We start from the raw sequence: 15,339 nt of genomic DNA, 5'->3' as shown, positions 1-15,339 counted from the left end.
CAGAAAGCCTATGCACTTGCATATGGGAAAGCCCTTCTGGGTGGGGTCATGGCTGGTTTGGGATGGACTGGGCATGCTCAAAAAGGAAAGCCGTCAGACCAGAATGTCCTCTCCAAGATGGCTGGAAGATTGACCAGGTTGCTTGGCGTATCACAGATTCTGAGTGGGAAATCCCTAGGCACACTTGGCTTGTGTCATCATGGCCATCGAATTCATGGGGACTGAACACCAAATATGGGTGTGTGGAATGAATAGCCTGGGCTTTAGCCCTCCTGGACCTGCTCCACACTCAGAAAACCTTTCCCCAGATTTCCATCTGTGCTCAAGGCAAAGGGCCCTTTTGAAGGTGGGTTAAGAGGAGTCTGGCCACGAAACTGTCCAGCCCCATGGCTGCCAGCAAAGGCAGGCTGGAATTGAATGTTTAATAGTTCTAAGGTAGGCAGGAGATAGCTGCATGGCTTAGCATTTCCAGTAGTAGCAGCTGTCTGGGCCCATGTCTAGGGGCAGCTTTGACTAGCCTATGGATTGAAGCTGGAAAGACAGCGGGCGGAGAAAGCGGAGGAAGGCAGCTAGTTGGTGATGTGCGGGACTCGTGTGGAAACAGCCACCCCCCCCCCCACCTCCCCCAGACTAAAGTTCCTCTAACTTCGGTCTCTGGTTCTCTGGTCAACCATGTGAGGAAGCTTTGACTCTGGGCAGGCACATGCTAGTATAAACCCCAACATTGCCTCAGCATCACCTGCTGCAGTCGGTAAGATCAAGCCGGTGGTATAGGTACCTGCCTTCCAGAGTACCACAGGCTTTCTAACCGAATTCTCCCGCCTTAACCTGGGCTAGCCAAAGTGCATTCTTTTACAGATCAGGAATCTTCATATTAAGGCTGGACTAATTGCCCAGACACCCCCGGAACAGAAGCTGTCAATCCTAATCCCCAATTTCAGAGGGAGAGGCATGCCAAGCAGGAAGGGTGTGTGACTGATCAAAAAGCAAGCAGGAACTGGAGAGAATCAGGGCTGAGGAAGACAGAAGAGGGTGGCCTCTGGAATTGAACCAGCGCTGCCCTCCACTGCCCAGTCACTAAATTTGGCACCGTAAGACGCTTGGAACCTGTTCCGGTCTTACAAACGATAACGGTCATTATGTAGCTTTTAGTGCATCTGCTCAGATCCTGGAAGAGAGAGGAGATCGGGGCCATTGCAGAGTACCCCTGAAAGGAAATGGCCTCCTAGGATGAAGAGAAAAGGACCACAGCTACTGTGGTGGCTTTTTTTTTTTTTTTTTTTTGGTTTTTCGAGACAGGGTTTCTCTGTGTAGCTTTGCGCCTTTCCTGGAACTCGCTTTGGAGACCAGGCTGGCCTCGAACTCACAGAGATCCGCCTGCCTCTGCCTCCCCGAGTGCTGGGATTAAAGGCGTGTGCCACCACCACCCGGCTGTGGTGGCTTTAATAATGTGCCGCCACCACTCTCTAGCCGTCATAGGCTCTGGCGTTTGAATACTTGGTCCGATCTGCAATTGGTGACACTGTTTGGGGAGGGACAGGGGGTGTGCCCTTACTAGAGGAAGTGCCCCTGGGGAACGCTTTGAAGTTTCAAAAGCTTCCTGCCACCCCAGTTTCCTAGATGTGTGCTCTCAGCTGTTTGTCACTACGGCTGGTGGCCACCACCCCCTGCCATGATGGTGGTGACTCCTAGCCCTCAGAAACCAAAGCTGTTTTTGGCCACAGTCTTCAATACAACAATAGAAACTACCAGAGCTACTTTTGATGATATTAAAAGAGGGCAAGTCACCTTATTAAATCTAAGTAAATTCAAGACATAAATGTTACCAATATTGATGCAGAATTATTAGCATTTATTTTCAACTCTAGTTTGAACTAGGCACTATGAGTTTTAGAACTGATGTTTGTCTGGGTTTCTATACCCAAAATGCCCCCAATTCACTGCCCTGCAGTAAAGAGAAACAAAAAGAAAACAGAGATACCAAATTCTAGATATTTGCACAATGATTTTAAAAATTCAAAATTTAAAACTAGACCAGAATATTTACATGTTTTATTAAATTTACAATCAGTAATATAATCAATACACAATTATATACAAGGATTATATACATTTTGCCCAGACTTTTACATCACAGTACATAGTTTCCATTAGAAATATTGTATACATTTATCACCAAACGATAAAACCCAACAACAGTAGTGTTACAGCACCTGTTAGTACAGACGGCTTTTTCATAAATTACATCATAAGAAAATATACGGCTGTAAATTGGGCTTTAAAAATGTCTTTTATAAAATCTGAACATACAATGTTTCATTCACAGAATGTTTTTTTCTATGTTCTGACTGTAGCCTTGCGCATAAAACAACCAGTTGGAGTATTTCCTAAATGCTACCCACCCTCTAAAATGGTAAGCACTACCTGAATTACTTAGGCTGAGCTTCTTCATGATGAACCTGGCAGGGCTTTGGTGAGGAACAAAGCTGGCTTTGCTATAAGAAAGGTTTATCTGATGGTAATTTGAAACTAAAAGAATTCCCGAGAAAATCATTACATTAGTGAAATTAAAGTCAGAGAGTGCATAATTTTTCATTTTAAAATATCTAACACTGTAAAGAAAAAGGGAAAGGAAAATTACAAAATAATTTGTTCTGAAATAATTATACTCTTTTTGGAAGCTTATTACATAGGTTAAAAAGAAAAAAGGAAACCTAACAAAATATCCCACCTGAAACATATCTAGTAAACTACAGTTCTTTCACACTTAAATTTTATGGGGAAAACATTGCAAATTAGGGAATATAATTTCAATGGACTTTCTATGTGAGGAAAAAAAAACTATACCTATTTTTACTAGGCAAACAAGTTTTAAAACTTGAAAATACCTGAATTAAATACTTGCTCTAACAGGTAACTTTTAACTTTCAGGTAAGATCCATACTTGATTCCAGGTTTGTAAACATTATATAAATCTTTCTTAGTCAAACAATTTTATGGCTGTGGTGATCATTTCAGCTCGATTTCTAAGCAGTCAACATTTAACTGAGGTAGACCAGATGTTTCTAAACTCAGGGTCTCAGAATTCCCTGAATCTTCAGCAAGTAAATAAAATATCTATGAAAAGTTTTTAACAAACAACAACAAAAAAACATTAAAAAAAATCTATGCTGTTAAAATTTTCTAATGAACTCAAAGACTACTTGCGGCAGTATGTCAAATAAGAAAATGAATGTGGAATTAGCTAGAATGCTGTGGTTGGAAGTGGAACATATACCTCCTTCTTATGGGAAAAACTGAGGATTATTCCTTCTAGATAGTAAGTAAAACATTTTAAATTTATTTCTTTAAAGGATTTGGTTTTCTAAACAAATCAATAAGCCCATCTAAACCTTACTGAAGGGCAACAGCGCCTCCTGGTGGCCAAAGGAACAGCGAGTGGCAGAAAGCTGGCCTTTCCTTGCATGTCATGGGATCCTTCATGCCATTAAGTTCTTGAGAGAAAAAAATGATGCTGCTTTGATAACTTAAAAGAGTTAGGTTTAGACAACAACGGCTTTGAGCTACAAATACAAAATCAATGCATATACGGCTTCTGCAATCAAAGCATCAGAGGAACAGTGTTCCTTTCTCCAAGCCCCAGTCCGTAAACCAAGTCAAGTGGCTAAGCTTCCGCCATCTCGCAGCCTTGAAATTAGGACAACAAAGCACGTCTACCCTCTGTATGCACTACGTACGTATTACAGCTCTAACTCCCTGCACCAAACTTCACATGCAGAGAGACTAAAATACCCATTTTGGTGTCAGGTTTAACTACGAGCCAATAAAGGACTTGTTATACTACCCCGTCCCCCAGGGAATTCTCTAAGATTTATTACTCACTGACCCAATTATGCTTAGTTGGAATTTTTGAAAGCAGGTATTCATCCCCTTATGAAAGGGTATGTTTACCTGGGACCTAAGACAAACTGTACATGAATATACACAACTACAATACAGCCCTACTGTCTTTAATAGCTCCGTGTATAGTCTAAGTTATTCAGTACCTCAAAACCATGTTTTAGAAAAAGATTATGGTGTAATGCCATGGTAAAAAGGAATGAAGTCTCTCAAATATTCCTTTAGAAGTAATTAAAATAAGTTTAAAAATAAATAAAATGAATAAAACCATGATTCCAATGTAGAACTATCAATAAGCAAAACCAAAAATAATAAATATGGCCAGCCCAGACTGCCACAGGAAGAAAGAAAGAAAGAAAGAAAGAAAGGAAGGAAGGAAGGAAGGAAGGAAGGAAGGAAGGAAGGAAGGAAGGAAGGAAACCTTTTTTTTTTCTTATATGGCTATATAGTTTTTGTTTTTGTTTTTTACACAGGTCACCAAGGGCTAATTTTCAAGTCCACATCAGAAGGAGTATTTGTTAAAACAAAATTAAATAAACCTAAATCCATGATTCATCAAAAAATGTGACAGACTCCTTAGGTGTGATGTTAGAGACCAACTTCAAAGGAGAAAGGTGGTAGTCACCCCGGGACTGCAGACCATTACTATGGGTTATCATGGCTCCATAAGAGAGGGAAATGGAACAAGGCTTGGGAGGAGCCTTCTGGCTCAAACTGGACACTAAACATGGGATGGAGTAAGGCTGATGGCTAGAGAAACCACCTTAGAGAAAGGAACTGGAAAGACATCTCATCCACCCAAGGAGCTAATGCTGATTCCCACTTAGAGTAGTCATAGCTTCCCCTATGGCCCAATGCGAAGTTGAGATTGCAACATTAGAGTTTCTCTTTCTCTCTACTTACCCCTGGTATCAAGCAACCAGTTCCCACTCTATCTATATGACCCTCTTCCTGGCCCCACAGTAGGTCTTTATAGGAAAACTCACTGGAGAAAGTACACTGGCTTCACCTTTGGTTTAAATGCAAGGACATTGTTGGGAGAGAAAAAGCAATCAAGTCATCTTGACCATTTCTCACTGAATGAAGCAGGTGAAAGCGATGAGCAGAAACAGTTGTTACTATGGATGCCTCTGCTTCATAACCTGCAGGTCACTTAAAGTGTTCCCGTGAAGGCAGCAAGGCCAGAGTACCACAGCACTCATTCAAATCTTCTCAGCAGACCTTCTGACCCCAAACCCAAGGCAGTGAAGCTCCCTTCAATAAGAAAGCTGCACTGGCTGGAGTTCCCACCTCCCATCAGCAGAATTCGTGTCCTGTCTACCCAGGAATGGCCAGCCATCCTCCCCTGGCCTGGGAGCTGCAGGGGATGTAATACCATCATTTGAGGGGTTGTGAGTTTCCACTTTGGATAGGACAGTTTTGGTGAGGTCAGCTCTAACACAGCATGCTCCAGATTCCTACAGTAACTACTTACCCCAGTCAGAACGTGCTTTGAGCACTGCTCAGAGCCTCCCAGGAGCGCCTGCTTGGTATAGGGTATCAAAAACCACAGTTTACCTCTTCTTTTTCAATGTCTACCACCAGAGTCCTTACAGAGTCAGAGTTCATCCTTCTCCATCATTTCAAATGCTTCTATATCTTCATTCCAGTCTGCTAATATGGAGTCTATAGGCTGGACCTTTTTACCCCAGCTAACATTAGGATTGGAATCTTCCTCAGTTTCTGATTGTTCTTGAAGTTGGTTATCTAAATCTGTACATTCACCATCAAGACTTGTAGTCTCAAGGCTTTCTGTGGAACTAGATAACTGTTCAGAAGGGGCAAAGCCAGCAGCCTCTTCGATGTCTGCTGGAGATGAAGACTCGGAGTGAGAATCTAGGGGGTTTTCAGGGGTCTCCTGATCAACCAGGTCAACTGTCTGAGGAAGGGACAGTATCTGTTCTGTACTTTGATTCTGAGAGTCCTTTTCAGAAGACGGCTGGTCTTCAGTCTCCATTTCAGGATCTGCATCGGAAAAGAACAAATGCATCACTCTCCCTCTTAAAAAGCACACCTCACTTACAACTTTGCAACAAGAGTAAGAAATAAAGCAGTCCTATCAAGCAGTAAACAGTGGCCCTGAAGTCAAGGTCTTACAATCCCATTGGCTGTGGAGTTAGTTATGGAGAGAACGTGCTGGCAGGAAAGTAAACATCACTCCAAATGGAAAGGAATAATAATAACTCATAGCATAACGCTGACTTGGATGAATATTAGTGACGAAAGCACAGAACAGAAATGTTAAAATGCATATAACATTTTAACATGACTAAAATGCCTTAGACATCACGGCTAGAGATGGCTCAGGGGCTGAGTGTGCCTGCTGCACAATCGTTAGGACAAGAGTTTGGATCCCAGCCTCCATGTAACAAGCTGGCGTCTCAGAGATACTTCTAACTCCAATTCTGAAGCTTCTGACCCCAAACCCAAGGCAGTGTGTCACAGGGGTGGGCTTTGAGGTTTCAGATGCTCCAGTCAGGCCCAGTGGCTCACTCTCTCCTGCTGCCTGCGGATCCAGATGTACAACTCTCAGCTCCTTCTCCAGCACCATGTCTGCCTGCACGCTGCAATTTCCTGCCACGATGATAATGGACTAAACCTCTGAACTGTAAGCCAGCCCCAGTTAAATGTTTTTCTTTATAAGAGCTGCCATGGTCATGGTGTCTCTTCACAGCAATAGAAACCCTAAGTAAGACATAAAGCAACTCTAATTTTAAGAACTACTACCAAGGTTGATTAAAAAAATTGGTAAAGAAAACTCTAACTGCAAATACAGTAACTCCTCAATAGAAGCGCCAACAGCTAAAAGTGAAATCATACATTTTTTCATAATATAAAAACTACAAAACTAAATTATGACAGGTATAAGGCTCATATTACTTAATACTATGTAATTATAATAAAAAGAAAAAAATAAGAGCTGATTACATTTAGATATGTTCCAGAACAGGAGGTTGTCACATTTAACAGTTTTCTACTCTCTATTAAAAAATACACAAATACGCCGGGCGGTGGTGGCGCACGCCTTTAATCCCAGCACTTGGGAGGCAGAGCCAGGAGGATCTCTGTGAGTTCGAGGCCAGCCTGGACTACCAAGTGAGTTCCAGGAAAGGCGCAAAGCTACACAGAGAAACCCTGTCTCGAAAAACCAAAAAAAAAAAAAAAAAAAAAAAAAAACAAAAAAAAAAAAAAACAAAAAAAAAAACAAAAAAAAAAAACACAAATACATGATTCCAAAAAGAATCTCATTTCTCCTTCTTTTAATTTTTGAACTATACAAAATTGAATTCTAAAAAGATTCAGTAAGGGAAGCGCTATCATGTGAAATGTATTCCAAACAAAGAATCTAAATTACTGGTATGGGAATAAACAAATGGGTTAGAAGTACACAAGCTCCAAGCGCCGCCTATTGGGCTTGCAAAGCTTGTGAACCCACAGAACAAGAAACAGAGGCGGCCGCAGCCAAGTCGGCCTGGGCTTTGAGAGGAACAAAGATTCAAAGGAGCCGAGGTCAGCCACCTTGTTACGTCTCCACTCTCAGGCACCTGTTGCCAATCCAAAGGGTCTAACGCTGATCCAGATATGGCAAATCAGAAGAAACACAGAAACAAAAAGACTGGACGAGGGTCCAAAGAACATCAGTGGGTTTTCCTAGTCAAAGGGAAGGTAACGTGGGTGAAGACTTAGGAGTCTGACTGTTATACAATCAGTCATTCGCCAGCACATTCTACGGTAACTAAAAGGCAAGCTCACCGGGTTAAGAAGAGCTATGTAATAAACAATCATGCAATAATCACTAAATATATTGAAGACAAAAACTTACACTCTGCTAACAATGGAAAAGAAGTCATTCAGAAGGGACATTTGAACTGGGTATAGAATGGCTGAACTTCTCGAAGAGGAAAAGAGCCACAGAGATGTGAAACAGAAGGTAAATCCACACAGAAACACAGCTGTTTCGAGAAGGGTGGGCAGGCAAGCATGGCTTCCTGACCACAACACTGGGCTGCTCCTCTCCAGGCAGACAGCCATCTGCCCATGGACAAGGTCATCTTCCCTGGAACAGACCTTTCCTACGGTCTTCCACAGTCAACTCCAGGACCGCAGCCAACTGCAGCCTCCTTTGAAGGGGCTCCTTGAGGACCAACACTGCTTGGCTTCAATCCAGGGCGGTCTACAAGGTGGACTCTTTCTCACTGAATCCCGCCTCCACTTTCTGTCTGCCTCTTTACCAGACACACCTAATACAGCAGCTGCCTGGAAAGCATCTGCCTCCAGCCTTTAGGGCACACAGAGCTGTTCTGGAGGCTGGAAGCATGGCAGTGCATGGGAACTTTAAAACACTGAGGCTTTCCTCCCACTACTAAGGAAACACCCAATTGTAAACTGCTTCAATTTAAAAGTCACCAACCCATTTTTTTGTCTGTGAGACAGGGCTGGAATTATTGAATATCTTGAAAACCTCAATTTTTGAAGCAATGAGACACTAAGAGACACAGTGTTAAGCTTTGCTCAAGAACAGAGCGTGGACAACTGAACTTTTACAGGAGTTGGTGGTTCCCCACGGAAGCAGCATTTCCACCTGATAAACTTCTGGAACTTCGGCTTCTGAAGGATGTGTAATATCTGAACACTGTTGCTAGCAGGTAGAAGGACAGTGTCAGGTATAGAGAGCCTAACAGTCACACTTATCAGACAAAAGGTGGGTACAGGAGGGCGCTCGTCTGGGGCTTCTATCTCCTGTACTGAAAGTGGAAAGGCCTTCTCCACCAGCAAGCGATGGGACATCATTGGAAGGATGGTCTGAAGACATCCTGCTGCCTGGATTAGGTGCTTATCACTGAGGGAACTTCCACAATTCTAACGCACGAGCCAGAGCTAGGACACAGAAAGGGCTTCTGGCCCCTTCCATGTCTCTCAAGTGCAGGTGAAGAGTCGCTGTGCTACAAGGCCTGAGAGTGTGTCTAAATGTGGGATTCCGATCCCTGCTGCAGACTCCAACTCAACACAGTGAAGAATGCGGGCGCCTCCTCCACCTCCTGATGCAGGTGAAGAGCATGATAGGGTGATGGTATGGGACACACTAACGGTGACCACTACAGAGTCTAACTTCTTAGACTATTATCCTAAGTGAATAAAGCGGGTGACCTGATGGGACTAGTATCACTCATTTCTCTTACAGTGATAGATATTAATTATCATAACTTGTTGGCTTGGCTAACACCACTGTACATTTCTCAAAGTGCTATTCCATACACAAGCCTTAAATCCTTCTAGTAAAGGAGTACTGTAACATTAACAGCTTCACAAAGTTATGGACCGACCGTCAAAGTGTCATTTACATAATGTCTTTTTACTGTGGTTTTTAAGGGAATGCTGCTCCTCAGTGACTTCTCTCTAGTAGAACTGTTTTTCCTCCCCTCTTCCTGGTGTGGGGAGCAGGTTCTTTACGACTGTCACAGTCTTGATCAACCCATGAGTGTCCCTCACTTCCACAGGAGCTTATACAACAAGCCAATGTGTCAAATATTTTTCTTTGTCTATAAACAACAAATGATTCAAAGGAATAATTTCTTATACAACAATGCTGCTGTTAGTGACTCCTGCAGGGGCCTGGACTAGTGAATTCATCTAGAGTATGGAATATATAATTTATAGAATTAGTTATGGCAGGATCAATAAAGAATATTATGGGACAACTGACTAAATATGGAAGTTGTTAATTACATTAAGTCATATATTATCATGATACTCAGCGAAACAAAATTATATATGTATGTATGTGAAATACACACACATACATACATAATTGGTTTATGAATGCAAGATACTTACTACTGTTAATAATGTAGCTTGGAATCATTTTACCTTTTAATATTGCTGCTGAAATTCCAATGGTAGCAGAAAACAGGGAAAGCAAAGGCATTAAAGTGTTATACAGATTAATATTAATTTGCCTGTGTTTGATGCACAGCAGAGTGGGAAAGATGGGAATTTTGAAAAAGGGCCCCAGGAAAAAAGAAATCAAGTCGCAGGCGGGTTTAAGAAGATCAGGACCTCCCTGTATTCTGTTCCAACTACACATCCTACCACATCTGACTCATTCTCTCCACTGCTCTTAAATATCTGACAGTTCAAAGACGCTCATAGAGCAAAGCCACACAAGAAGACAGAGCACTGGCTGGGAGAGCACTGTTCTGTTAGCCTTTTTTAAACACCCTGTGGGCGGGCGGGCAGGCGGGTGGGCGGTAACAACCCCACACAGATTACCCAGTGCCCTTCAGTAAGGGGTGGGAGAGGCAGCTCCTCTCAGGGCCTCCTCCTGAAAAGACCGCAGCCAGGAGCAGGGTCGGAGCCTCTGTCCCTCAGCCTTCCCAATGCTCAGGCGTGAGCATGGCAGCCTTCACACGGTGGTCTCAACTAAACGTGCAAATTCCTAACAACCCTTCAGCCTCGGGAAGACCATATATTCTTATGAGTTAAGGTCTCTTGCTCATCAGGCAAAGCCATTTGTAACTCCTGTAATATAAAAATCCACGTGACAAACGCAGAGAAGCGCCTACATTTCTACCGCCTTCGTCCAGAGCGGCCCGAGAGTAGATGCTGGTGAGACTCCTACCATATTGTATACAGCACCCCACAGGTAAAACGGAGTTAGTTCTAAAGCATTCTCATTCGGCCTTCAAAGCAAATAGTTTACTATTTATAATAAATTACTATTAATATTTTACAATATTAATAGTAAATTAAAAACAATTTATTATATATATAATTTAATAAAAATAGTAAAAAAAACAATAAATGCTAATAATAATAAAAAATAAAAATAATAAATTACTATTATTTCCAAGAGAAAAATTCTCAACAAGCTTCTCAAATTTTTACTTGTTTTACCAGCAAACTCAAACTAAAACCCGAAAGGAAGCCCACGTCACTTGGCAGCATCTTTGGTACCGGGCTAACATGACTAGCACAGCAACCCGGGCTGTTACCTCGGTCTCTTGCTTTGTCGGAAAGGAGCACCTCCACCTCCTCGTGCTCCCGGATGGCATCCAGGATGATGCTGCCTTCTTTGCTGAACAGGAAGAGCATGGGGATCTTGATGTCGTCCGTGTCCTTGCCATCGCCTGCCATCTGGAACAGGGGGGCGGTGTCGCTGCTGCTCCCCTCGTTGTCATCTGTCAGAAAACAGACGGATGTTAGGGGCCGTCCATACAGAGACGGTCAGAAAACAGACGGATGTTAGGGGCCGTACACACAGAGACGTCAGAAAACAGACAGACGTCAGGGGCCGTCCACATAGAGACGTCAGAAAACAGACAGACGTCAGGGGCCGTCCATACAGAGACGGTCAGAAAACAGACAGACGTCAGGGGCCGTACACACAGAGACATCAGAAAACAGACAGACGTCAGGGGCCGTCCACACAGAGACATCAGAAAACAGACAGACGTCAGGGGCCGTCCACATAGAGACGTCAGAAAACAGACAGACGTCAGGGGCCGTCCATACAGAGACGGTCAGAAAACAGACAGACGTCAGGGGCCGTCCACATAGAGACGTCAGAAAACAGACGGATGTTAGGGGCCGTCCACATAGAGACGTCAGAAAACAGACAGCCGTCAGGGGCCGTCCACAGAGACGTCAGAAAACAGACAGCCGTCAGGGGCCGTCCACACAGAGACGGTCAGAAAACAGACAGACGTCAGGGGCCGTCCACTGCAGAGACATCAGAAAACAGACAGGCGTCAGGGCCGTCCACTGCAGAGACACACTGTTGCCTCTCTATTGACGGAAACGACTTTATGTACTAGACAAATGAATTGAATCTTCGGATCAACTCTTTTTATGACTTCGCCTAAGGAAATAACTGAAAGTAGCAAAAACTCTAAACTCAAAAAAATTTACTGGACTACACTAATATAAACGGCTCTCAATAAATCATAGCAAACTACTTGCACAAAGGAAACAGTATATGAAAAACACAGAATGCAAGTTTCTATGATTATGACTGGGATATTTTCATATGTTTAAGGAAAAGCCTAAAAACGAAAGATTTTAATAACCTGGATCACACAGCCAGAACTATGAATGAACTTTTAAATTTCCTCTAATGTATTTGTTAGAGTTTTAGGGTTCCTTTTCTCTCTTTTTATTAAACTTTTTCATTTATTCTACATACCAACCAGTTTCCCCTCCCTCCTCTCTTCCCGTTCCCTCCCCGCACCTCCCATCTGTCCCTGCATCCGCTCCTCCACTGTTCAGAAGTGGGCAGGTCTCCCATGGGAGTCAACAAAGCATGTCATGTCAGGCTGAGGTAGGACTGAGCTCCTCCCCCTGCATCAAGGCTGGGCAAGGCATCCCTGCATGAGGAGTAGTTTCCAAAAAGCCAGCTCATGTGCCAGCAACAGGACCTGGTCCCATTGCTAGGGGCCTCACAAACAGACCAAACCACATGACTGTCATCTACATGCAGAGGACCGAGGTAGGTCCCATGCAGGCTCCCTAGCTGTCGGTCCAGAGTCTGTGAACCCCCATGAGCTTGGGTCAGCTGTCTCTGTGGGTTTCCCTGTCATGATCTTGACCTTCCTTGGTGTTTGAGCATTCCTAATTAAAAAACTTAAAATGCGCTGGGCGGTGGGCGTGCACGCCTTTAATCCCAGCACTTGGGAGGCAGAGCCAAGTGGATCTCTGAGAGTTCAAGGCTAGCCTGGTCTACAGAGCAAGATCCAGGACAGGTTCCAAAACTACACAGAAAAACCTTATCTCGAAAACCAAAAAAACAACCCACAAAACTTAAAATGCTCTGAAATCACAAATGTTTAGACCAAGGATTACTTAACTGGTACTAAGCTGAATTAAACAGTATTACCTCACACTGTTTAAGCATCAGTTAAATTCTCTGAGAGTGTAAGTGTCAATCACATCCACTCGCAGTATCACACACCAGTCTCGTGGGGAAATGAAAAGGCCGTCTCACACGGCACTTGCTTCATAGGCCCAACTAAGTGGCAAACACAGTGTGTCCTCTCAGTAACTGAGCAGACAGAGGCCGGCTGTCTGACCCCAGTCCCCTAGGGTCCTAGAACTGCCACCCAGGAAGACTGCTCTGCCCGTGGTGGGTGACAGTCCATGCAAGTGATTCAGGCTGAGGGCTTGGCTGCCTCTGGGGAGCTATGAACAGAGAGGGAGCGGGAGCAGGTGCGTGAGGGGCTGAGGAGGAGGCGCAGCTGTAAAACGCCCAAAGACTAGACGCACTAGAGGAAGAGAAGTGCGGACCCTGGCAACCCCGGGAGCTCACAGTTCACATGCACCCCGGGTCAACTCCAGCTGCAGGACCACTCTTAGGCTGAATGAAAACCATGCCATTCCATACAGTAAACACCCTCCTTCTTAAAATAGCAAGTAAATCATTACCTCCTGCAGTCTTTGTAATAAGAAAGAAAGAAAGAAAGAAAGAAAGAAAGAAAGAGAGAAAGAAACAAACAAACAAACAAACAAACCCAATTTTATTTAAAGGAAAAAAATGCTTCATCAGGAAAAAAAATTTTAGGAGAAAGAAGTCTCACACACATGTTAAATTTCTTTTTAAAATAAATTTTCTGACAACAAAAAACATCATCTCATTCTTTTCTTTTCTTTTCGTTTTTGTTTTTCGAGACAGGGTTTCTCTGTGTAGTTTGGTGCCTGTCCTGGATCTTGCTCTTTAGACCAGGCTGGCCTCGAACTCACAGAGATCCGCCTGGCTCTGCCTCCCGAGTACTGAGATTAAAGGCGTGCAACACCACCGCCCGAGACCATCATTTCATTCTTGTTCCACAGAATCCAGTGTAGGATTCTGCATCGACAGATACTAAAGAAAATGTCTGACCTGACAGTCTTTATATATCAGAGCCTCACAAAGACTCTGCCCAGAAACTGGGAAAATCTTAACACAGAACAGTATTTTCTAAGATTGATGTACATATCCACACTATATTTTACACTTTAAACCTCTGTTTTTAATCTTGGTAAACAAGAAATGCTCAGAATCATAGTGACAATAAGACATTAAGTTCTTCAGTAAGAGTTCTTCAGTAAGCCTCAATGTGAAAATAGCCAAAGATACGCAGGATGAGTCAGGGAGCCGGGAAATGGCTTAGTTGTTACAATGCCCAGCACACGAGCAAAGGATCTAAATATGGATCCCCAGTAACCACATAAAAGCTGGGCATGGTGACGCTCATCTGTAACCCTAGCACCTGGATTTAGGGGGACAGGTAGACCCTCTAGTTCACCAGCCAGTCAAAGTTCTGGGCCCAGTGAAAGACCGTTTCAAAAATAAGGTGGAGAACAGCTGGAAAGACACTAATGTTAACCTGTGGCCTCCACACACGTGTACATGAATGTGCACACACGCACACATCTGTACACATACACACTTAAAAGTACTGAAGTCAGGAGTCAGCAAAAATGTCCTGTACCTGGCCACACAGCGAACGCTGTCAGCTTTGTGTTCTCTGTTGGAACTATCCAACTCTGTACCTCGGAGCACTCGAGACATCTACACAAGTCGGTGTGGCTGTGTCTCAGCAACACCTACACTGAAGAACCTGATAGTTTGCTAAATGTGGGTTTACATTATTAAACACAATTTCTCCTAAAACTTTTTAACTAGTGAAATTTATTCACTTAAACCAACATTTTAGTATTTGTATAGAATAAACAAAGGGAATAAATCCTAATACTTATGTGTTCACATCTTCTGTTTTTCATGATACTCGAGTCAAAAGCAGGGTCACTAAGTGATCCTCTAAATGTCTTAAGTATTCTCAATGTAGAAATGAATACTAATTAAGGAAATGGAAAAGAGAAGATGGACTTTCCTGGTCAATTCACAACTTTCTTTCTAGATGCAAATGCCTTTTTACCTTAAACATAGAAAAAATTTAAATTTCTGCTGCTAGTCATGGCTTGTTATGAGGAAAAAAGGGGGATTGGGAATAGCAAAACTCAGAGGTTGAAATGCATGGATAAAGCTGGTAATTTGTAATTTCAGTGGAAAAAAATGCCTGGGATAAAATGTTCTAATAACCAGTTCTTATGTGTTGTCCAGTATTTGCAGCTCAAAACATCGTTTTCAGAGAGAAAAGGTAACAAGGAGCTGAAGCTGGGCCAAGGCGGCACTGTCATTCTGTGGCAGGCCACTAACTGCACCCACGTGGCTGTGGCCCCAAAGCCTGCCACCCTGTGGAGGAATGGAGTCTCTAAAGGCTGCACACTGGAGGTGGCTGAGAACAATTCTTACCTGGAGACTTGAGGTCTCAAGGTCACAGTTTCCTTCCCAGAGTGTGGGGTATTTTCACAACACTCCAACTTTACCCACCCTCAGACCTTATCTCAAATATCTCCACTGACATA

The 15,339-nt window shown here is 43.3% G+C and overlaps 1 protein-coding gene across 2 annotated transcripts in view; it reads right to left on the bottom strand.

Annotated features, from left to right (window-relative positions):
* Positions 1-2,022: 2,022 nt before the first annotated feature.
* Positions 2,023-15,339, bottom strand: part of Edem3 (ER degradation enhancing alpha-mannosidase like protein 3) — a 69,435-nt gene continuing 56,118 nt past the window's right edge. For both annotated transcript variants that reach the window (XM_006979934.4, XM_006979935.4), the window contains exons 19-20: positions 10,932-11,117; positions 2,023-5,904 (exon numbers count right to left, since the gene is read on the bottom strand). In XM_006979934.4, the coding sequence (XP_006979996.1) occupies positions 5,498-5,904; positions 10,932-11,117 (593 nt within the window). In that variant the 3' untranslated portion in view covers positions 2,023-5,497. The remainder of the gene's footprint in view (positions 5,905-10,931; positions 11,118-15,339) is intronic.

Source organism: Peromyscus maniculatus, chromosome 11 (assembly GCF_049852395.1).
Source record: "Peromyscus maniculatus bairdii isolate BWxNUB_F1_BW_parent chromosome 11, HU_Pman_BW_mat_3.1, whole genome shotgun sequence".
NCBI classification, from domain to species: Eukaryota; Metazoa; Chordata; class Mammalia; order Rodentia; family Cricetidae; genus Peromyscus; species Peromyscus maniculatus.
Note: the sequence above shows the minus strand (reverse complement) of the source record. Positions and strands in the feature narration are given on the sequence as shown.